The sequence below is a fragment of the Columba livia genome, chromosome 7 (genome assembly GCF_036013475.1).
Source record: "Columba livia isolate bColLiv1 breed racing homer chromosome 7, bColLiv1.pat.W.v2, whole genome shotgun sequence".
Classification (NCBI taxonomy): domain Eukaryota; kingdom Metazoa; phylum Chordata; class Aves; order Columbiformes; family Columbidae; genus Columba; species Columba livia.
The window spans coordinates 25,642,979-25,667,875 of NC_088608.1; the positions used below are offsets into that span (position 1 = coordinate 25,642,979).

General features: G+C 36.5%; 2 protein-coding genes across 6 annotated transcripts in view; one reads left to right on the forward strand and one right to left on the reverse strand.

Annotated features, from left to right (window-relative positions):
• The window catches only part of ITGA4 (integrin subunit alpha 4), a 39,736-nt gene extending 18,439 nt beyond the window's left edge, over positions 1–21,297 (forward strand). Inside the window, exons 11-28 of the mRNA XM_065068894.1 lie at positions 601–695; positions 1,064–1,154; positions 2,411–2,456; positions 2,815–2,969; positions 4,909–5,063; positions 7,381–7,530; positions 9,152–9,228; positions 11,698–11,848; positions 12,565–12,663; positions 13,101–13,180; positions 13,397–13,483; positions 14,025–14,115; positions 14,820–14,927; positions 15,200–15,319; positions 17,050–17,169; positions 17,680–17,778; positions 17,969–18,088; positions 18,935–21,297. Coding sequence (XP_064924966.1) covers positions 601–695; positions 1,064–1,154; positions 2,411–2,456; positions 2,815–2,969; positions 4,909–5,063; positions 7,381–7,530; positions 9,152–9,228; positions 11,698–11,848; positions 12,565–12,663; positions 13,101–13,180; positions 13,397–13,483; positions 14,025–14,115; positions 14,820–14,927; positions 15,200–15,319; positions 17,050–17,169; positions 17,680–17,778; positions 17,969–18,088; positions 18,935–19,027 — 1,937 coding nt within the window. The 3' untranslated portion in view covers positions 19,028–21,297. The remainder of the gene's footprint in view (positions 1–600; positions 696–1,063; positions 1,155–2,410; positions 2,457–2,814; positions 2,970–4,908; positions 5,064–7,380; positions 7,531–9,151; positions 9,229–11,697; positions 11,849–12,564; positions 12,664–13,100; positions 13,181–13,396; positions 13,484–14,024; positions 14,116–14,819; positions 14,928–15,199; positions 15,320–17,049; positions 17,170–17,679; positions 17,779–17,968; positions 18,089–18,934) is intronic.
• CERKL (ceramide kinase like) overlaps positions 7,745–24,897 on the reverse strand; it is a 68,548-nt gene continuing 51,395 nt past the window's right edge. For 2 of the 5 annotated variants that reach the window (XM_065068897.1, XM_065068898.1), the window contains 2 exons: positions 23,807–23,982; positions 19,882–23,027 (listed from right to left, as the gene is read on the reverse strand). In XM_065068897.1, the coding sequence (XP_064924969.1) occupies positions 22,946–23,027; positions 23,807–23,982 (258 nt within the window). In that variant the 3' untranslated portion in view covers positions 19,882–22,945. Of the gene's footprint in view, positions 14,637–19,320; positions 23,028–23,806; positions 23,983–24,897 lie in introns of those variants that run through there. The other 3 variants (XM_065068896.1, XM_065068895.1, XM_065068900.1) reach the window with 3 other exon arrangements.

Below are 24,897 nucleotides of genomic sequence, written 5' to 3' on the forward strand. Positions count from 1 at the left end.
GCTTGTTTGTTCCTGTGTCACTGTACCCCTCTGGGATTAAGTAATCTGGGCACAGAACATATATCCCTTTGTACAAACCAGCCACCTTCAGTTCCTTGTTAAATGCCTGTTCAAGCTTGTTATCAGCTGTTAAGGACATTTCATGGCAAAATAAATGATTGATTTCAGGCAGTGTAATGAGAGTACTTCTTGTGTTTCAGTGATTTAATCCATGTGGGAATAGCAGAGTGGAAGAAAATCATCATACTTTCAAGAATACAAGGCTTTTATTTTTTTTTCTTTAAAGACCATGATAATTTTGGCCATTCTCCATGGTAACCTCTTAAGGGTCAAATTCAGTATAGGTAGAAACAGACTTTGCCTTGAACAAAATGGTTGTCTTTGCCCTTGTTTTCCAGAAACATAGTACTTAAAACAGAGTCAGATTACTGAGGTGGTCTGTGTTGTTTCCATTTGCTTTGTATCTATCTTCAGCACTTCTTTTGAATTCAGTCTAATAAATTCGGGCTGGCATTGAATGCATCTTGATTTGGATTTCTTTAACTCTTCCTTGTCTATGTTTCCTAGTCAAGTGATTATTGTTAAATTGTTTTTCCACAGATGTAGCAATTGGGGCTCCACAAGAAGATAATCTGAAAGGGGTCATTTATATATACAATGGCAGGGAAAATGGAATAACACCATCATTTTCACAGGTACGCTTTTCCAACGAAAAATAATCCATCCAGAAAAACCTCAAGTCTAAAATTAAGAGGGTTTTCCCTTCATTTAACATTAAGACCACCCGAGGTACTTTAAAAGACTTCAGAATTTTTTTTTTGCAGTCTGTGATTTCCAGTCACAATATAACCTGTAACAGAAAATGAATTGATTTGGAGGCCTCAGATAGGGTTTATGGGATATAACATTTGCAGTAATTGAGGAATATTGCTTTCAGAGGTGTATTTTCACAGGTAAGCATGCAACTGCAGGATGGTTGTGCTGACATTTTTCATTGGAAATTGTAACTCAAAGATTAGCTTTCCAAGAATAATTTTCTCTTTTGTTTTTTTTTCCTCCTCAGAGAATACAAGGACATGAAGTCAGTAATTCTTTAAGCATGTTTGGACAATCCATAGCAAGTGGCGTTGATGCAGATAACAATGGTTATCAAGGTGAATTAAGCAATTTCATTTATTTTTTATTTTTAAAAGACTAGAGAGTCATAGGGAACAACCCTACCGTGCTACTTGTTACTTTTTACAGAAGCAGAACCCGTTATTAAGATGACATGTCACATCTTGCATTTTAGAAAAAAAAAAGAGGTAAGCTGAGGCCAAGCAGTCACTTTTCACAGTTATCTGACATTATTTAAGGACTGAGAATGATGTAATTCTAAGCTCATAGTGCACAAGAGGAAGAAAAACAATTTCTGTTTCGATGGCAGCTATCTCATCTGCTACTGTCAGTGAGCTATTTTGGGCACTGGAAGCATGTTTGTTGTCCGGACTAGTGTGCTAAACTAAAAGTCTTGCTGGTGTTCACAAAGTCTGAGTTCTGCCAGGAGTCACGCAGCACCGTGACTCTCAGTCTGTGTGAACAATACCTGAACCTGAGTCAGGGCTCATGGCATTGGATCAACACTGTTGTGGAGTCCTCGTGGGCGTGAAACAAAAGTCCTAATTTGGTATAAAACATATTGCCAAAATATTTTACCATTATATGGATAATTGTTACAGCAGGTCAGGTATTGCCTGTCCTGCCCCCATGTGTGTAAATGCACAAAGTTACCATGAGCTGCATGTTGTGTGCTCTGGCTGTGTCAACAGAGAAGTTATTGGGGTTAATTTGTAATGCTGAGCTCGGAGGTTGTGTACAGACCCTTGTATCATGTACACTCATCTGATTATTCCCTTTTACTACCTCATTTGAGAGGTATATGTGCTATGTGTATTTCTTATTGCGTGAATATTTTTCAGTTAGTTTGGAATAAATTAAATATATTTTCTATCTCTATGTACAGTTTAATACATATAATAGAACAATATATGTATATAATTGAATTGTTCATGTATATATGTGTGTGTGTAGCAATATTGAATATTTGGATTAAAAAGAAGTCAGATATCTCCTATTTAGCTGAATTGTCCTTCACTTAAATGTGGAATAGAAATCATATTATGGCATTACCTGTATCTGCAAGTCCAGCAAATTAGCACGCAGTGTTAATCAGCAGTGGGCAAGTATTTGAGGAATCATCTTCTAGATGGAGAACACTACCTTTGAATATCAGCACATGCCTTCTAATAAATAAAGGGCAAATGGTGTTTTAATGCTGACCAAAAGGTGAATATGCTGCAAAGTGCTTGTACTTGAGAAATAATTCTTGTTGAAAAATTGTGCTTATTGATCTATTTTTTTTTGACTACAGATGTAGCAGTTGGTGCGTTTCTCTCCGATTCTGCTGTGGTGCTGAGGTGGGATTGCTACATTTCATTGCTTTTAAATACCGTACAATTTAACAGTATTTTTTTAAATGCAATTTAATAAAACAGAATAGTATATTTTAACTTCCTGATATTTTTCTTGGTGTCTTGAACTTCAGTCATTAGGCAATGTTTAAATAAACACTTTGAAGAAGTGTTGAAAATATAATTGTGAAACTTCTTGAGGCACAAACATTCTGCATACAACTATTTGAATTCTGAAAAATGCAGATAACTTAAAATTAATTATAAAATATAAAATAAGATTCTGTCAGAGATTGTTTGATTCTGAAGATTCTGTGAGCTATTTCTGAAGTGTTTGTGAACATTAACTCTTTTCTATTCTTAGAACAAAACCGGTGATAATTGTTGAAGCTTCTTTAAAACATCCTAATTCAATAAATCGAACTAATTTAAACTGCATGGAAAATGACCAGCCTGCTGTCTGTATGAATTTGAAGATATGCTTTACCTATACAGGACGAGAGGTACCTGGTTATATTGGTAAGCTACTTGGAAAAATTCCAGTAAATGTATTCATTTCTAATGCACCTATTTACAGAATCATGCTATTTGTATTTAGTGGACCGTTAATCTGAGTTCTGTATAAAACGACAATACCTTTTTTAGCTCACAATTGCCCTATAACATTGAGCCATTACACTTTTATTCAATTTAGTATAACAGCACATCCCTGCTAGGACTACCAGGGTTTCGTGGCCTAGGAGAGACAGTGATGTTAATAAGGCGAGATATTGCGAGAGTGAAGGTAGAGCTCCAAGTTGCCTGTGGTATCAACAATGTGATCTAAAGTTCTGGACAAACAAAGACTAACTTCTAGCTAGCTGCTCAGTTGTGACGCTAAAGAGTTGAGCTGGGGCTGTGCACAAACAACCCTTTATTAATATTTCCACATGGGTTTTGCAGCAGTACTAAACGGGTACCACCATAGACAGGTGAATTCCCATACCTGAATTAATTTGTGTTAACGGTGGTGGGGTTAAATTCACACTCCTATACTACTTTTGAACTACAATGTAGTGATGGCATTTCAGATGGTCCCTCATAATAACTAGACCTATCATTCTGATAGGTTTTTACATGAGGTGATATGCCGTTAGGTTTCACAAAAAAACAGAGCGCACCCACACTGTGAACAGTTTGGTTTACATAATTGCCCAGGGACCTCACTCTGTTTAGCACAGGGCCCAACACAGGTCTCTGTCAAGTTTATCTGAACTTTCCACATGCAAATGTCTGTCTGGACTGTTGCTTTGCAATTAGGTAAGGGCTTAATGTGGGTGAATGTCTTTTCTTAACATAGAATGAAATGGATTACTCAGCGTGAGATTCAGATGTCCTCTAAAAGCAGTCCTCCCAGACGGGGACGTACGAGACTGCTGGAGGACACTCTCCTCCGCTTAGAAGGGGGGAAAAGATGTTCCTTCCTAAAGCAACTTGAGCCCCTGAGCCAGCCAGTATGGAACTTCATGTGAAAGTGAGGGGATCCCATCAAAACTACCGAAGAATACATCTTGTATTATATTTTATTTTCTGTAATGTGTATTTTGCTTTTGGCAAAAACTGATATCTCTTGAGGCAGTATCTATTGGAGGGAATATTAGTGGTGAACTCATTTAAAATCATTTACTTTCTAAATCTGACCATATTGCCTGTGTGTTTTTAACCTACTTGTGCTATTTGTAGACTGCAAACAGCCCTGCAAATACATGGTATATAAAATTAAAGTGCTTAAATCTTCTGTATGTCAATATGCAATTAACTTTAGGGACACATTACAGAGAACACATCCAATGATGAACTGTAAAGTTTCGAGTTGAGATCTCTTGAAATTCATATTTGTTGTGAAAGACGAGCAGTCAGACTGGATTATCCTTGCTGGATTTAGATGTAAGACTTTTCAACTTAAATGGAGAAGACTAGAGGAAATTCTGGATGTTCTAACTCAACTTTTGGCAGAGATTAAAAAGTAATAGATCAGTAATGCTCTGAAACTTATTTGCAATTTATCACAGCAATTCATGCTAACCTGAATAGAAAAAACTGTGAAATTAAACAATATTTGTCAGTCTTCTGACTTATCTGTTTGTTGAAATTTAATGTCAGCCCTGTAAGTAACTGAAGCAAGTTTTCTTTAAATAGATTCAGATAGAAAACTATAAATATAACTCAACAAAATTATCCCTGATATAAGAGCACGTATCAGGGATCAGTCATGACGCAATCAGTTTTCAGAGGGATAGAAGCTTTTGTTAGATATGGATTTATGTCAGAGAATTTTTAAACAGAGCATTTCAAAATGGATATTACAGAATATACTTAAGGAAGTGAGTCAGAAGATGTAATATCTATCATAATTTTATGAAAATTATAACACTTAAAGCTTTTATAACTTTTATTTTCCCTGGGGTTTATTTTGCAGTACTGCTTTACAATCTGAGCGTTGATGTGAACAGAAAAGTGGATACACAAGCAAGATTTTATTTTTCCTTCAATGGAACATCTGATGCAATCTCAGGAAATGTAAAGATTTACAACAAGAATGTTGCCTGCAAAGATCATCCAGCATTTATGAGGGTAATGAACTTTTCAATATGCATCGCCCTGTAAATTGCCCCGTTGGCTTCTCCAGAAGCAGAGTTTGATCCAACAGCAACGATCCTTTGGAATTAAGGATAGTACTGATTTGGCAATAAATAGTGAGAATCTAGTCAGTAAGATCCTGACTCCAGTAGCAGCTGCAAAGTCACTGTTGTCCTGGAAGAAATGAAATGTGAATTCCTGCTTGTATCCCTCTGAAGGATGAATGAGGAACCTGTCTTGAAAGTAAAAGCAACTGCAGTCAGGATGAGGATATAATATTTTTGTGGCCATTCACTGGACACTAGTGATTCAGTCTATTAAACATCTTAGAAGCTTGCCTATACCAACAGAAATTTTGGAGAATAACTGAAAAGTCCTAAAACACAAACAATAAAAACTAGCAGACACAGAGAAACTACGTTTTATTTAACACAGAAAATATAGACTTGTCTCCTGTAAGACCTTACCTAATGGGGAAAAGAATTCTTTAAAGAATTCTGCATTCTTCAGATAGGGAATATTTAGATGTAAGGAGAAACAAGGGTAATAAAATAAAGGGCAAGTTTGCTTGGCCTTTTCTTTAAAATCTTCAAGGTAGCAATTCTGTGACCTTTTGAAACAAACATCTATCGGGATGACCAGTGCAGCTGATCCTACACAGAGGCTGGGAAATAGACTTAATTTTCTACAGCTAAAAAAAATACAAAAACAAACAAACAAAAACAACAAAAAAACTGCATGGAAAAAGTCTTCCATGTATTTTTATTCTTCCTTTTATTTATGTTTTGTTTATGACACCATTACAAGCCAATTATTCACAATAAAGCTTTGGGATAGACAGGAAAGCTCATGTTATCTACTGGCAAATTGCCCCTATGTATCTCAACTGGTAGTTGCACCCAAGTGGATGTTACTTACAGGAGCAACGGCAATTTGCCACTTATGAGAGTTTGATTAGCTAAGAGAGATCTGACTGACAGCCACCCTTGTACAGGTTGCTGTACCAACATCAGCAGTTATTTGTGTAGGAGGAAGGATATGATTTGGTTCATCACTTTCTGTAGTTTATAATTAGTATTTTTTCCTCCAGGTCATTCAGTTTTCTTTCTAATTCTTAATTAATAGCATTATAAGCATCTCCTTCCACTCACTGAGGTTTCTGTACTTGTGTGAAGCTTCTAAAGTTAAGTGTGAATGTCTGTCAAGTACAGTCTTTGCAAAGAGACAATGTACGTTTTATGTACTTTGAGTAAAGACTAATTAATAGCTAATTAGTATAATGGAAGTAATATAAAGTAGATGCAGAGAAGACATTGTGGAAAATTATTATGGATGAGATAATATGTGATTTGGCCAAAGCAAGCTTGCAGATAAGAATTAAAGTAGTGGCCATGTGGAGGAACAGTCAGTGTCCGCCTGGCTCCTACGCTTGGGGAATAACTGAGTCGGGTTTGCTGTTGTCAGCACTTGCTGCTTCAAGCTGTTCAGTTTTCACAAGTAGGTAGTTTGGGCTCTCATCTGCAACATTCCTCCACTCTCAAGCTTTCATGTACAAAATGGTCATTTATTGAGGAGTTTAATAATTTTTAATATAGAATAGGCAAAATTTGGATATGAGGAAAAAATTATTCACAGAAAGGGTTGTCAGGCATTGGCACAGGCTGCCCAGGGCAGTGGTGGAGTCACCATCCCTGGAGGGGTTTGAAAGGCATTTAGACAAGGTTCTCATGGACATGGTTTAGTGCCAGAGTTAGGTTACGGTTGGACTCGATGATCCTGAGGGTCATTTCCAGTCGAAACAATTTTATGGTTCTACACAAAAAGTCAGAAAAACAAAATGCAGTCATTATTTGATTTAGTGGTACTACAGGAGAGTTCCTTTTGACTTCACACAGAAATAGCCATGGCTTTGGGCTGGCATGATACCACTAGTTAATTTTCTCTATTTTAGCCAACTTTAGCTTTTTTTTTCTGTTTGAGCGGGACAGCATTTCATAGGTGTCTAATGCAGCATAATTGACAGAAGTAGGTTCACTATTCAGTAAGACTTCTTTTCATACAAGAATCTCCTGTTCTGAAATGCCTGATGGTGTCATTGGATGTATGATACCTTTCTGCACTTCTGACTACCTCTCACAGTGGCAAAGGTGTCTGGAAAAGTGTATGAGCCATATGGCATATGGAATTATTTTACATGTAAAAAATAAGTGTTCCTGTTTAAGTTAGCGCTAGGGAACCTTATAATCTTTAAAACATAAGCACACATGTCTTGTCTTATATGATTAACTCATTAGGTTTCCAATTTTCATAGAAAGATGTAAGGGATATCTTGACTCCTGTACATGTTGAAGCAAGTTATCATCTGGGTCATCATATTCTACAGAAAAGAAGTGCTCAAGAATTTTCACCACTTCAACCTGTTCTTCAACAAAGGAAAGAAAAAGATGTTATAAAAAGCAAGGTTAGTGTTCAAGTTCTCTTTTTTCAAATGGAGGAAATATTCACGTTTTAATCTTCAGTTAAAAAAAGCTTTGCACATCCATAGACATGAAGGAATACATTTTCCTGACCAGCAGCTAATGCCTTGATCTTAATTAATAAACCAGCATGCTAAAAGATGCCGAAGTGTTCGCTAAAAACATAGTTGCAGAACTGGTATATAATTTGTATTATGATTTAACAAAAAAAAAAAAAAAAAAAAAAAAAAGAAAAAAGAGGTATGTGCAGACAACTTGCAAGAATATAAAATATTATGTATGTCAGAACACAAAGATATGAAATTCACTCTTTGAAGTCTTTGTTCTTTTACAACTACACGGGATGGGCCACTTTCCAGTATAAAACTGTTCTTTAAAATTAATTCTGTGTTAAATACACAATATCATGTTGGTATTAATTCTGAAGTGTTTCAACAATGTTGCTGAAATATTAGTTCTGTAAAAGTATTTGCAGGTTTGCAAACACATAGTCTGTGAGGTAGAAAAAAAGAAGTATTCTGTATCCTTAAATTAGTATGAAATTAACTTTTTTTTCAAAAAAAAACCCACCTTATTAAAAGCCAACAGACTTTGACTTAACCTAAAGTCAGGACGCTCTGAATTTTTAACTACCAAATGGTCATAAACATACAATGACTTTTCACAGCAAGTGAGCTTCATGTAATTCAGATAAAATTGACTATCAGAACGCTGAGATATATAAAAGCTCCTTTTGAATGGCGTGCTTCTCCTTTTCATCTGCATTCACAATTTTGTTTTAAAAACCATGGAGTTAAAGAAGCTGTTGTTGAATATAGCAACATAAATGTGCTCTATACGACACTGATAATCAAGGCACAGACACATGCAACTCGTGGTGTCTCTAGTCTCATCAAACTTCATCAAGTATATTATGATAAGTAAAGTTCATGTAATGAAATGCTTTTGCAAAAGTAACGTGCTGTATCACAGGAGAGACTGCAGAGAGCTCAGGTCTGGATTCTCTAAAAGACTCGGCCCTTTTTATGTACTACTTTTAAAAGAACAGCTGAACCTACACGCACTGGTTTAACAGTGAGAGACTGAGTCTGGAGGGTCTCTCTGCTGTCATTCTGGGTGCACAGAATGTGTCTGGAAAATGGCAAATCATGGCCTGATTGAATTGTTTTTAAGAGTAAGAGTGTGAGTGTCATGAGGATGGAGCCAGGCTCTTCTCCATGACAAGCAATGATAAGACAAGGGGCAATGGGTATAAACTGGAACACAGGAGGTTCTATTTAAATTTGAGAAGAAACAACTTCTCAGTAAGGGTGACAGACACTGGAACAGGCTGCCCAGGGGGGTTGTGGAGTCTCCTTCTCTGGAGACATTCAAACCCACCTGGACACCTTCCTGTGTAGCCTCATCTGGGTGTTCCTGCTCCGGCAGGGGGATTGGACTGGATGGTCTTTTGAGGTCCCTCCCAATTCCTAACATTCTGTGATTCTATTAGCCAATTCCAGATACTTGGTAACAAGGTGATTTGTTTCTTTCTTTGGAAATACTTCTACTCACTAGAATATGCATAATACACTAAAGTGCTTTTTGTAAATTTGTCTTTTGTAGTTTGTTTTTGCTAGATTTTGCTCCCAAGAAAATTGTTCTGCTGACTTGAGAGTTTCTGGAAAAGTTGCTTTTCCAAAGTAAGTATAATGTAGCTTTCATTTTTTTGAGGGTTCAGTAAGACTTTATCTAAATTATTCTTTAATCTTTTGTATGTCAAGAACATTAATTTGCAAAAGTAGACTATAGACTTCTTGAGGAAATATGAGGAGTAAAGCTGTGTTTAGTTGAAGAATATTTTAAAATAATACATCTTTCAGGAAATGTAACAAAAGTTATGTAATTGGAGGACTGATGTTGCATAATTAGAAGACTTTACAGCTCATAAAATGTCTTCTTCATGAAAAGGTAAACTTGAATTCTGCGCTTCATATATAACTGGGCTCTGATTCAGGGCACAATGCATACTCAATGTGTAGACATCAGAACTACTGTTAAATTGACAAGCTGTCAATTATTTCTGCTGCTCTTACAAAGATACTGTACTTGCACTGTACAAAGAAGATACTTCAGTTTTGTACTAAGACATTGTTATACTTATTATTTCAATTATAAAATAACTAAGTGGCTCTTTTTCCTTATTTACTTGAGAATATTACATCCTCAGTTTTCTACCGCTGATCGAGACGCCAGATGGTTCAGTATTATGTGAGGTTTAGACTTCTTTTCCCCACATGAGTTAGCCTGCATTTTCCAAAATTAATTTTGCTTTGTGATTTTTTTTTTTCATTTACATCTTTATTTTTTTATATACCCCTTTGTATGTTTCAGTTTTTCCAATTAGGTATCACGTTTATGTCCTGTTGTTAGGAAAGATAATCAATGCACTTTAAAAGTATTTAAATACAATTATTCTTGTCTTGCAGAATTGGTATGACACCAAGCAATACTCTGTGCGATATACTTCTGTTTAGCAGCATCTCTGAGAAGTTTTAAGCCATGTACCATGGTTTCCATTCAGAATGGATTTTAATGATTTGATTTTGTTTTATTTTATCATCACAACCTTATTTTTATCGATTATTATACTTCAAAGCAAGAAATGTTGGTTGTTGGTGTGCAAAAAGAGAAACTCTACATGTTGTGCATCTCAGCTAGTTAGGTATTTTGTGTGTGACTTGGATTTTCTTGTGTAATTTATCACTTTTAAAGCTGATTCTACTTTAATCAAGATACTAGTTTGAACAACGTAAGGTGACAACAAAAGATGATGACAATCACATAATTCTGATTAATCACACCTGTGTGATCCTGAGCACAGATTACAACATACCTGCTTGGCATTAGGTACCAGTAGAAGATTTTCAGTGTAAATAAATAGGCTAAATATCTTGATAAAGTGTGAAGTATCACCTTAAATTGTTGTGCCCCTAGAATCCTGATTAAAAACTAGTTAGCTGTGCAGTGTTAATTTATTTTGTCTAGACAGAATGCATTCATTATCCTTGAACAGCAAAGCAGAGGCTTTTAGTCTTAAAAAAATGAAATCAAATAGGGGTGTCACTGCAACGCCTTACTTACTGAGTTACGAGCCTTCATGTATCCACTATCATGTTTTGTTTAAATTGCTTAGATTTTGGCCTGCTCTGTAAATTCTAGTCCACAACAGGCATTTTTTAATGAAGAATGAAATCTGATTACCAGGGCAAAGCTCTAGCACAGCTTTGTTGTAGTCCCAGATATGCACCTGGTGCTTTTGTGTACTTGCGTGTTAAGCTGGGAGGCATCTTTGTGACAGCATCTTGTTAATGAGCTTGGCTTTAAGGCATGGAAGAGGACTGAGTGGTAAGCATATAACTAGTAAAACAACTTTAAAATGTGTCCTAAACTTAATCAAGCTACTGAATTGTTAACATTTTGGTTTTCTTTAGTTTGCTTTTGTCTTAGAACCTATCTGCTTATGCAGTGCTTTTACCTTCTGTTGCTTTTCTAAGTGCCAGCCTCATTCCCAAAGGTCTTTGGTGACTAATGCTTTGGTTTCAAGCCAGAATTTCTGATAAATGTCTATTTCTAGGCAGCCTTTCTACAAGTCTTAATTAAACTTTAATGTCAAGCTGAAGTTTACTTTTAGCCCCCCATAGGGTGGCTGTACTTGTAACATGATTATAGAAATTTACATAGACCATGAGACAGGCATGTTTGCTCCCCTCTTCGTGACCCGTTACATATGAACTCAGTCCTGTACTTTGAGTACAAAGAGTGAATTTTGAAATAATGCCTGAAAATACTGTAGCAGTAGCACACTGCTATTCTCGTCTTTGAAGGAAAGGACCTGTCTTGTAAATCCAGGAGCACAACTGCTCTGCTAACAATGTTTTTACTCTCGCATTAATAACCTTTGGCCTTTAAAAGTACCATACTGGAGCTGACCATCATATTATGGGTGTAACCTTCAGCTACAGGACAGAGTAAAAACTTTCCTAATGATCTCCAGCTGAGCTTGGGCAGAACCAAATGAAATGAGCTAAAAGAGCAGTGGTGGAAAATTTTTGCATCCAAGCTCTATATACAATTACTTTTCACTTATATTATGATCATTATTTTTATAGGCCTCATGATAAGAAAATGTATCTCGCTGTTGGAAGCATGAAGACTTTATTGTTGAACGTTTCTCTGCTTAATGCTGGAGATGATGCATATGAAACTGTTCTCCACATTCAGATCCCTAAAGGCCTTTATTTCATCCGAGTCTTAGAATTGGTAAGAACAAAAAAGCCTGTCAAACAGTAATCCTTTGACATTTTTCTTTTTCAGCCAGACGTTTTCCGAATTATGCTAATAGCTCATTGGGTTACTTTAGATACTGACAATCTCCACCTCTCCTGTCCAAAAAAGCTGACAAAACTCTAGTTTTTAAGTTCTCAGACTTCTAGCTTCCTAAACCATGTGCAATTTAATCAATACAGGTGAATTACATCCTGGTTTTGAAATTATTTGATGGTAACAACTAAAATTTTTTTGAAATGGTTTCTAAATGTATTTTGGGATGTTATTGCTACTTTTTGTCTGCTGATCGTGTTTTCAGTAATCACAAAGGTCTCATTGAATCTGTACTTTTTCAGATGCTCAGCCTGATGAAGAAGTCACCTATCTAATTGTTCTTTTTTTTTGGCTTTTTAAAATAACTGCTCCCTGTGTAGAATCCCCCTGCCACAAACTTGAGTGAGTCTGGCGCATTTGCCTTAGCTTCACTATTGGCGAACAGAAGGTGAAGTAACAGGACACAGCAATCAATACAAGGACATGTTAAAGTAGTCGTGAATAATATGAATGTTTTGTATATTTGCATCAGTAAAATGGCAAACACCTAGTTCAGGGAAGTAAAAACTACACAATTTCCATGTGCACATGTAATTTGAAAAGTCTGAAAAAAAGCAGTTTTATTTTAACCATTAATAACTTGTCCTTTATTTTAGGAAGAAAAACAGATCCATTGTGAAGTATTAGATAAAGAAATTCATGCATTGAAACTTGAGTGCAGCGTTGGTTATTTATATGTAGATCACAAATCAAAGGTAATCTATGAGTGAACTGCCCAGCTTTAAAACCAACCAAAACTTATTATGAGGATTTTCGGGGGGGAGGGAAAGCCTGTTTTTCAGAATCTCTCCTTCATTCACAACTAACGTCTTCTATCGTGTTGCTATCTGAATCTCTCTGCTATTTTAAAAATTAGTTAAAATTCTCTGGAATAATTCATTAAGTGACAGTATTGTTTGTATTATGCATCAACTGATTGTGCTTGGCTTCCTCAACAAGTGAGCTAAGGCTGTGATAAAAATGTATTGGGTCAATAGAAAGGGAGTAGAAGACAGAAAAAGCAAGTATTTCCTTAATTCTGAATTTTTTTTAAAGCAGGAAGTTCTAAATGAACTTAGAAGAATATTTTTATTTAAGCTGTGTTTAAGACACACTATAATGTGATATAAAGAAAATTTTATTTCTTCTACAGCTGGATTTTAGTTTCCTCTTGGATGCAAGCTCATTTACTAGAGCAGAAGATGACCTCAACATCATCATTAATGCTACCTGGTAAAGTCTAATAAAAATTGCTCAGTGAAAAATATTACTAGCTTTGGAAAACAGAGAATGGATATTAAAATAATGAGCAGGTTCCTGCCTGTTTAATTTTTTTAACATGTTGTTACCAATAAAATATTTTTGTTTTAATAAGCCAAAATATGTGTTTAATATTTGTTTATAGAAATAATGCATTTCATACTCATTTCTCTCATTATGTTTTTATAGTAAAAATGAAGATGGGAACATGTTGCTGGATAACACGCTAACTTTAACTGTACCTCTAAAATACGAGATTGAGTTAAATGCTCATGGGTAAGTCAGCATGTTGCTCTATTGCACATTCGTAGAACTATTGTCTTGTTACTAGTCTAAATTCCCAGAGCTTTGAAGGAGAAGGTTGATGTAGCTGAAAAAACTTGTGAATGAGATGGCACAGCTGTCCTGGGGTCTGACGCACACACTGCTAAGATTTTGTTTCCACTACTGGGAGATGAGAGCAATGATATTAGTGCTGCCTCTAACTTGTCTCTTAACAGACTAATATTTTTTAACAACTGGAATATTTTTTGTAGATAAAGGTATTAAATGAGAGCACAGCAGATCCTTAGAGTCCTTGGTTAATGTGAACCATATTCTGGGTTTGTCATGAGCCATTCATGGAGCATAGGTGATGATTTATGACTTTTTCTGATTTGTCTGCATTTTAAGAGAAAAGAGCACAAGTAGAGGACTTCTACTCAGTGTTCCTCTATTTACTTAAATACAAACCGTGGTATTTTCTTAGCATGGAGCAGAAAGTTATGCTAATGATATATAGCAATTCTATTAACTAACAATTTCTAAACCATTGTAGATTTGTATCACCAGCTTCATTTATTTATGGAACAAGTGAGAAAGATTCACCAGTTACATGCATGAAGGAGAATATCAACTTCACTTTCCATGTAAGAGTTTTTCTTTGTAAACCCCATTATCCACCTTGTTTTGAAGGTTAATTGCTAAGATTTTCAGTGTATCTAATGACTGCCTGCACAGTCAATAAGAGCTTTTTAAGAGTACAAGGGCATAGTGAGCAACTTTTGTGCATTAGTGATGGGAAGTGGCTGTTAATCCCTCTTTAAACACTTTTTTTGGTCTGGACAATCTTCCACTTAATGGTAAGAGAAAAAATACTTAGCACAAGCAGGATTGAAAGTGGCAGAGCAGTTCTGACTTGCCACTTCTTACATTAAGAAACACTTTAAAAGGAATTATCTTACAGTAAGCAAAAGGAACTAGGAGCTCCTTATAAGAGGATCTATAGGTATCAGATTTGTCTCCAATGGATTAAGAGCAGGAGTTAGACATTAATCTCTCCTAGTTCCTTTTGCGTATTCTCCCGGAAGGCAGACTGTATGACCTCAGGGTAGTCATCATGCATTAGCACTACTTACTCCAGGTTTGGAGAGTTAAGGGTTCAGTCAGCCTGCGGAATGAATTAAACAAAATGTTACAACTCCTAGCATAATCCCCTTTTGTGACAGTGTAACAAGGCAGGTGCTGCCCCATTCTGTGAAGTTTTATGTATATATACTTCATATATATTTTTTGTTGCTTGAATAGCTACCATGAATTAAGTCTTTAAATGTATAACATTCTTCCCCACAAGGTTATGAATGCAGGACCAAGCATGGCTCCAAATACAAACTTAGAGATAATGATACCTAATGCTTTTCCACCCAATGACTTCAAATTATTCAACACATTGGATATCAAGGTAAGCAGAGGTTACTTAATATACTATTATTAGCTATATGAATTCTATGGAAAAGAAAAGCAGAGCAGAACTAGGTACTAAGTCTGTGTTTGGTTTGTTAGCCGTGGTGAATCAGAGTGAACAAGAACAGAATGATCTTCAGCCCCATGTGGTGTAGAATTCTGAAAGTACAAGTTACATTCCTTTCGAGCTTCTTGCCTTTCAGAAATCTGTGTTCTGATTATTGTCTGATGTTTACATTCTAACAGTGATGATGTTATTTTTATTTCCAGACAACAGCTGGACAGTGTTCCTATAATAAATATCCCAGAGACTGTAGTGCAGCAGAAAAAAATGAGAACATATTAAAGGATGTCGTCACTTTCTTTTCAAAGCCTGCTAAGAGACAAATGGTAAGGTCTGTCTTTTGGCATCAGTGCGAAAAAAATGACTGTATGAATGAGCCTTAAGACAATGGTATATCTTATATAATGAGATCACCAAAACAGTCTTGTAAGGTTTGGTAGTGGGACAGCATAGTCCTAAGTGACTTTAGTGAACAAGGTGAAAACTGAGATGGGGAAGTTGATTAATGACACGTCACTGAAGTCAGTGGTGATGACAGTCACCTACAAAGAACTGCCAAAGGGTTATATAACTGGAAGAGTGGGCAAACAGAATGGCAGATGAAATTCAGTAATAAATGGAAAATTATGCATGTGGGAAAAACAGTCTTAATTTTAACTACATGAAGCATGCAGATCAAATATTCATTGCCTTTTCCACATCAAAAAAGCGCCATCAAATGTAACTAATAGGAGCCAGGTTGATTAAAAAAAAAAAAAAAAAAAAAAAAAAAAAAGAGTAGTACTCATGATGGAACTTCGTACTGAAGGGTGTTATGAATGTGAAACACAAGTGAATTCCAAGGGAGACTATACAAGCTAATGGGACTGAAAGTCATTAAGAATTACAAAATATATGGAAATCATTTTTGGTTCTGGAAGTTCTTATTAAAAATATTTGGGAGGCTGGGAGAATATTGTACATGCCCGGCCTGTTCAGGTTCGTCCCTTTGTAACTGCTTATGGACCCGGCTGGAGATCAGATGCCTGACTGCGTGGTTGGGCTGGTTTTGTCTGGGAGAGAGTTAATTTTCTTCACAGTAGCTTGCAGGGGGCTGTGTTTTTGATTTGTGACCCTACCAGTGTTGATAACACAGGGATGTTTTGTTATTGCTGAGCAGTGCTTACACAGTATCACAGCATTCCCCATTCCCCACCCTTCCAGCAGGGTGGGCTGGGGGTGCACGAAAGGTTGGAAGGGGACACAGCAGTGACAGCTGACCCCAACTGACCAAAGGTCCTGACCATAAGACACTGTGCTCAGCAATAAAACTATGGGGACGGTTGGCAGGGGGCCACTGCTCATCCACCAGCATTCCAAAACAGAATTGCTGGTTACAAAATGTGTTACATTTTTGAGGGTTGGTTCTCATACGAATCTCTGTGTCTTGCCACTTGTTTTTGTTAGAGTACAATTTTATTTAATACCTTCATCTTAAAAGAAACTGGACATTTTAAAATATTTGGGACTTTAAGTAAGCATGTTACAAGGAACATCAACCAATGATTGAGAGACAGCCCGCTCTAGAATATCAAATCAGAACTTAGTCATCACAGTCTTGGACAAAGAATATAGTCATGTACAGGCTTGCCCTTTTTGTCTTCTCCAAAGCTGAGGCAAACGGTGTTAGCTGTCAGTGTACAAGTATAAGTTTCTATCAATTGTAGTGTTTATACTGGATATCTTATAGCCAGTGTCATTTATCTTTCTTGATAAAAGCTAATTTGAAATAAGAGTGTAAAGCAAATCTATAACCAAGCTATGACAAGTTATTTTTCAATCTAAAAAAATTGGAATTTTTAAGGGAAAGAACCTATTGTCTTCTGTAACAATTAGATTGGTCCCTTGTACTGTTCCTTTCGCACTTATGTAGAACAGCAATGTATGGCAACCTAGAATTACATCCTGATTTTGCAAGAACCTGGACCTTTTTGTTTAACTCAGTGCCTGAGTGTCTTTAATACTAAGATGATAAAGTTGATAAACTTAAGTTTTAACCTTTCCCTCCCTTCTACAGTACTGCATGAAAAATGACAACCTTTGCTTACAAATATATTGCACGCTTGGAAACATGGAGAGTGGAAAAGAAGCAACTGTTCAGTTGCATCTGGAGGCTACTCCTTCACTTTTAGAAATGGTAAAGCATGAATTTTTCACACTTGAGGGGAATATTTCAAGGCATGTTTTCTGTATTCTCTGCATATAAATTCTAGATATTAATATATTTTTGCAAATAGTGTGATTAAATCCAGATCTTTCAGGTGTTACCTATATTATGTTTTCAATGTTAAGTCTTAAGGTGATATATGAAAAAAGAAAACCACTTTAAAAAAATATATGTATTTTAGATAATCACTTTATAGTATATTTTGCTTTGCCTGTTCTGGCTGGGTTACGTAGGATTTGGATTTAATTTCAACTCATAATTGTACTTTTCTAAGAAAAACAGCATGGATATGGACTTAAGCAAAATCCAACTGGGCTTCATTCCAGCTTCTGGTACTAATTTGTTTTGTGATCAGAAAAAGGCACCATTGTGTTTGTGTGAGATTCTGTTTCTGTGAGCAGCTGTGTTACCATTTTTACTGGGTAGGAGTTAATGTGTTGAAGCTATTTTATAAAAGATGGATTTATTTTTTTAAATCAGGATGATGCATCAGCATTGAAGTTTGAAGTAAGAGCAACAGCCTCACCAGAGAAAAATGCAAAAGTTATTGAACTACACAAGGACAAGCAAGTCGCATATGTAAGAATTCTCTTAAACTTGTTAAAGTAGAAAAAACAACAGCAATTCAAATTGTGGAATTCTATACATATATATACGCAGGCAATAAATATAGCATTAGTTACTTAACAATGCAATTAATTTTCCTAGTTTGCTTTAGTATCTTTTGGGTTGGGGGAAATCAGCACTAAACTTATTTTCTGCTTTCCAGGTCTATTTGGAAGGAGTGCACCACCAAAAGCCAAAATACCGTGTTACTGTGCTAATTATTGGACTAGGCCTAATAGTTGGTGTTACCTTGTTTTTGCTTCTTTCACTTCTGCTATGGAAGGTAGGTTTTCAGTATTTCTCAGCTGTTCTCAAGTCAGGAATCCACACTGATGGTGGATCTTTAGACTGGTTAATGCAGGTTGAAGGTTAAATAATCTGTCCTTCCTAAAGAAACATAACTCCTCCTGTAACTTGTGTTTTTTCAAATTATCTTTCCATTTCCCTTCATTTTATCTTCTGTTATCTAACACTGCAAACCCCTTCCCATGTTTTATATGGCATCTCACGCTTGCAAATGATTTATGTAACTTACTGATATCAAATGGATCATATTTTGGGGGGTGGTGCTCCATATTTAATGTCACTTGACACAGGCTGACTAATAGTCTATAACATAGTTTCACGACAGAATGAAATGTTTAAGATTTTAAACTGCAACATAAATGCTAAAAAAAAAATCCTATGCATAAGTAAAAAAAGAAAACTATGAAGGAAGCAGCTTCTCTGGTAGGCGATGAAGAGCCTGGTAACTTCTTTACCTACATACAGACTTTCTCTGTCCATCGTTTTTCCCAGGGAAGTGTAGAAATGAAACAAATTTAACAGGAAAGTTTTTTTAAATGTGAAATGGTAATAAAAATACTGGATTCTGTGGATTGTTATAGTTCACAAGCCCGCATGTCCTTACTCCTTGCAGGAGAATATTAGCCTCCCAATAAGTCAAAGAAAAAGCAAACACGCTTTTTTGATTGATGAGTAACACTTGATTACTTGGTATGACAAAGCAGTGGCAAATACCATCGATCATAAACACCATAAATATGCATTTTATTTTACTTCATCTTTTATGGTTTAGATTTGATAACAAACATTTGCTGACAACAGATTCTAAAATTATGTTTTTCAGATTGGCTTTTTCAAAAGGCAATACAAGCCAGTCCCTCAAGACAAGAACACAAGAGGCAGCTGGAGTTTTACAAGTGGGAACAAAGATGACTAAGATGGCAAATAAATGTTTGATTTTATAATGAAGAATTTAAGATTCAGGTTAATTCACAGGAGAAACATCAGTGACAAGAAAACTGGTCTTGAGCTCACTTGCTCTTACAAAATACACTTTATTTCCTTGAACTGTATGGAGGACTACACCTTAGAGTACTGTTGTTTTCCTAACATGAAAATGGTAAGACAGTTTGTTTTGAAGTCTCACAGTATTATTTGAAATGCCGCATATATATATAGCTCTGGTTTCAAACAGACAGAAGAACACTAAAGATAAAAATAATTACTTACCAGAGAGAAGAATTTCTAGAAAGTAACAACATTTGGCCAATCCTGAAAAATAAGATCTCAAATACATTAGCATGAGTGAGTTATTCTACTCATTTTCGAGTTTCAGTTATCTTTTGATTAGCCATTCAAGGAGAAATCCTGCCTCATCTTGCTTTGGCAGTTTTACAAGGGTAAATTAGCCTAAACCATTAAAAGAACCATAAGTGGAGCACACGGATGCAGAGAACAGCTATCAGAAGCTCTCTTGGGCTTCTGGAGGCAACCTTATAAGCCTTGGCTTCACGGGCACAGCCCCAGCACTGCAGAGACTGAGATACCCAGGCGAGCCAGAACCAGGAGGAATGGAGGTGGATTTAGAGCAGGGAATTCTGTGGGGTAGCCCGGAGATGCAGCACAGGATCCTTTCACAGCTGTAGGAAGAGGAATGCATTGGAGACGATCATTTGTAGCCATCTTTAACATGGTACTTTCAAGCATGATAGAATTAGTTGTTTCATCCCTTCCTCAGATATTGGTGCCATGATATTTTGGGCTTCTCCAATGAAATATTTCTATGTGGGGTTTTTTTACAGCAAGTATTTATTTCTATTTATTTGAAGATTTTTCTATAGTACTTAGCATAACAGTATTTAGTACTGTCACTCTTCCGGGACCCGAAAAAAAAAAAACAAACAACAAACCTTCACATGATGACAAACCAGAGGAACACATACCCAAAAGTCTCCAACTGCCAACCTTACTGGGCCAAATTTTATCTTTCAGTGTGCCACCCTTTACCTGAAAGTACTTAGTAAGGAAGTCATTTGGAGAACTAGCTTGGGTTCTTGTGAAGTTTTCAGCTAAATACCATCCAAACAGGTACCCTCAAAAGCCACTCAGCAGAAAGGCAAGTGACTGAATAGAAACATGGTTCAAACCACTGCTCTGCTACTACAGGGAGTTTCTTCAGCTAGATAAGTTTGCACTGCCACCTAGCTTTGGTGAAATAGTACAATCCAGGGGAAAAAAAAATTGCTTTGCTCCCCAGTACAACTGAAGAATGTACAACTTGTTCAATAACTGCATTTACTGCAGCAGCAGTGGGCAAAACAGCCTTTCTTGTCAGGCTTCGATGTCTTTCTGAGCTGCAAGGAGAGGTGAATGTAATACGTACATATGCCTTGAACCTGCGCCATCATATGGGAATTAGCCTGAGACTCAGAAGCAATACGGAAGTGCCTTCAACAAGCACTTTTGTTAACAAGAGTGTTTACTGCCATAAAAGCCACATTGGCCACAGATTGTAAAGGTATTGGGGACCATTTTGTAATTTCTTTCACTTCATTTGATGCCAAAGATGTGGATCCCTCTGAAGTAAATTTTTTCTCTAAAAATCTTCTGCAGTGTAAGGACAAATGAATGTGTGTATATTTTTTAAAAATTCAAAATAAAGTATGTGAAGAATGAAATATTTTCTTGCAAGTCTATGAAAATATATACGAAATGCTTGTCTTCCAAATGTCTTTAGTGAATTTTTGCACTTTAAGAAAAATATCTTTGAACAGAAATTAGCTTGATATAACAGCATATTGTGAAAAATATACCTCAAATACTGGAAGAAGCATTAACATTCTTTTTAGTACAAGCAATGCAAAGAAGTGAAATGAAAACATTTTATTTATCTTTGAAATAGTTTATGTAAGTCAGTAAATGTGTTAATGTTGCCTTGGAAATTGTATGCTTCCTATTCAGATTTTATTATTAACATGTTAATGTTGGCTACCTGTTTTTAGGACATGAAGCAAAATTCACTTAGCTTTTATAAACCAGGTTGAGCAAAAAAAAATGTACAATGTCTGGATGATGGCAAGGTTATAAAGTATCACTAAATTTCATTGTATTAAAAATATCCCCAAAAAGTTAAGCACATGAATGCTGTTTCCTCTGCAAGCTCATTTTGTTAATTCTCAGTCATGTAATAAAAACAGTTAAATCTGCTGCATGTAGCTGGAATCTCCTTCTTAGACAACTTTAGGAAGTTTAGTTTTACTTGTCTTAGCGTGTTAAAAATATTGGATGTGATATAGTATCAATAAATAGCAGTTTAACTGCAGATTACTCACTGTGACTCAGACCAGGGGTAGGTTCTGAACATCATAAGGACAGCCAGGCATGGGAACAGGGCCGCAGAGAGGTGGTGTCGTCTCTGTCCTAGGAGGGTTCAAGGCCAGACTGGGTGAAGCCCTGGGCGACCAGAGCTGGTGTGATGGCTGTTCTCTGAGCAGGAGGTTGGGCCAGGCCAGCCCAAAGGGTGCTGTGACTGCTCCTGCTCTGAGCCCCCAGCCCCAGGGCAAAGAGCAGAACCAGCTGGAAGAGCCCTACAACAATTGTTTGTCTGGGAACTGGGCCTTTACTGCTGAGCAGGTTGCCCGCAGAAACTGCGTGAGATTTCCAACAAGTAACAGCTTGTTCCTAGGAGACAATCTTCTCCTGTACTTTAGGTGCAGTTCTTTTTTTCTCTTGTGTATTTATTGCAGGTAAGAATTTTCCGCAAGTAGTATTTAAAATAAAATACAGGTCTAGATCCCATGTGAAGACCTAGGACCTTGCTTTAACAAAATTTTAAATTACCAGATTTCCCATTATACTTGGCTACTTACTGAAGAAGGAACTTGAAGCAGCTCATTCGAGCCAGGAGATAATGCAGCTTTCATAGCGTTGTCAGCCACTCTATGAATGGTTCATAGACAAGTGAACATGAAAACATTGATTATCCCCATGGTCCTGCAGGAAGACAAACTTGTTGGGCTGCTACTTTTCATCATCTCAAAGAAAGCCAGTTTGCAGAAAGAATGTAGTCTTAATTTGCTGTCGTCTCAAGTAATTGTATTAAATATTTAATAAGTTGCAAACAAACAAAAATCAAATGCTCATAAAAATTATGCCCTAAAAGGCAGTTATAAAAATATAAGTCTTAAGGTATTTATCATAACTTCTTTCTCAGCAACAACAAAAACTATGCTGAATATCATTTCAGTTCTAGGATAGATAAAATAGTTTAAAACATTTATTTTGTGTAGAGTAGTCTTTAAAATACATTTCAACAAAGAAAAGCTATATAAGACATCAGCATATTCTTTTGTATTAGTCTTGACGAGAAATTATTTGAAAGCTAATACATGAAAGCAACATTAAAAATAATACCTAAAATAGAAGTACTTGGTTAAAAAAATATAAACAACCTGTATTTTGCCACCATTCTTCAGCATGAGATGATATGGCACCTCCACTCACCAACTCTAATTGAGCTGAGTTATCTGACAACATGGAGAGCAAGAGCAGACTTCAATGTATCTAATACTGTATTTTCTGCAAAAGCTGAATAATTTTTAAGTAAAAAAAAATATTTTCTTCTATCCTGACAGACACTTCTCAAACCTCACATTTATGAGATCAATATAAATCATTTTTCATTTTTTCTTATTAAGCCTTATAGTTTCTTTACAGTTAAGTAGGAACTGATAAAAATATATAACTTGATTAAAACTTCAAACCAGAAATATTACAAATATCCCAGTTAAGCTTCTACAACAACTGAATTCAGTGAGCTGGGACTCTGTAAAACACAACTTGTGGTGTGTCCCTCCTATATGCACTTGCATGTTGCTTGGGAACTCTCCAGGTCATCAGTGTTCACTCCATAGAGATTAACAAGTTGAGGATGCAACCTGTGAAGTGAGGAAGTCAAACTTTACCGAATTCATTAACCCTTGCAATGGGGCTGTCACTTCTGGGGATCAAGGGGGACAATAAATATTTATGAACTGCTATATTGAATAAAGTCAGGTGAATTACATTTTGACCATTCCTATAAGGTCACCTTTAGAAATACATATTATATATCCTATAACATGATCTGCCTTTAATTTCGCATACCAGACTGTTACTCTGAGCTCTGTGCCTTCAACTAATCCTGTGTGTGCTGCAGAAGAATGAGCTGCCGCCCATTTAATTCCACTGATACTCCTCTTATTTCCTGGGCTTGCTCATTGGTCCAAGATACGGAGACTATTCTTGAGCAGCACTAAGATCCCCACAAACTGCATGTTTTTAAGGTTACACCCAGGGCTTTCCACGCAGGAACCCTTATCCCAAAAGGAGCTCCTCTTCCCAGAAGTCACAGACCTTTATATACATCTGTTCCCTAAGAATTTGAAGGGTAATATCCCAGGCAGAAAGAAGTGGAGTTGGAAGCTGACAAAGCATCAGAAAGGAAAGGCCAAGTGGGTGATAACAAACCTTACCAAAGATGGGCACAAGGCAACAGGGCAGAGTCCCAAACAATGGCAAAGGGACCAGAGGGTGCAGTGCACAGGAGCACACAAAAATACCGTTCTCCCAGTATTTATAACACCCAGTTTTGATGCCATCTGTACAATGTACATTTAAGATTGCAGTACTAGTCTGTTACAGGCATACAGTCCGTAATCATAATACTTAGCCTTACCGAACATGAACTTCTGATGCTTCTTCCATTAAGTCTCCATCTATATTCCAAGGGTAATTTCCTTCTGCAGAAGCAGCATTCAAATATGTATTTTCTTTGGCATCAAGCCCACTTTTAAGTCTTGGTTGTACTTTTACTTCTTGAACTGTGTAGGTCTCAACAAAGGGAAAGTTGAACTAAACCAAAACACAGATACATATTAAATGAAGATAAAAGATAGATGTAGTAGTTCAGCAACAAATGGAATTATTTGAAATTAAAAACCTTGGGTGTTTGGGGTATTTTTTGGGGTTGGGTTTTGTTGTTGTGGTTTTCTTTTTTTTGTCTGAAGTAAATGGGAACACTTAACTCTAGCTTTGACCACACGAGGCATTATATATTTCAGCTAGCACTTATAGATTAACATGCTATTTTTGTCCTATATACTACATCAGAAAAAAAATAGTAGTGTTTCATTTGCATTCCCATGTTGGACTTGCTCAGTTTACAGGTGAGGTGGTACAGCTTGCACACACCGAAGTGGCACATGTGTTCAGAGCATGTGAAAATACAAGCAGTAGCCCTCTCCTAAACGAGGCTAGTTAGAATTCCAGTAAATGGTCATCTTAAGTTTAAAGGAGGGTCTACATCTCCTTGTCTAATTTCCTACTACAAAGGTGGAGAGAAAAGCAAAGCCTTCCTTCAAAAGCATAACTGGAAAGCATAAACTGTTTCCTAAATGCAGCTGTTAGTGCTGTCACATGGAATTCTCATCCACCTCTCTCCCAAAACTCTGACCGTTGACAGATTCAAACCTAAACCTTCTTGTAAAAGGGATTTTACACAGTCCTGAAACATTTGAATGGGTACCAGTGTACTTTGGCTATGCACTGGGTATTTAGGACAGCAATAAAGCACTGTGTTTGGATGCTTCGGTTTTGTCTTCAAAGACAGAAGAATGAACACAAGTTCTGCAAACATTCCTGACTAGGTTGAATGCATACCTGCTAAAAATCAACGGTCATAATCCACTGCTGCCAGTAGAGCATGCAGTAATCTGCTGAAATGATGGACTTCACCTATTTCTTATAAAGAGTTTCATGATGCACCCC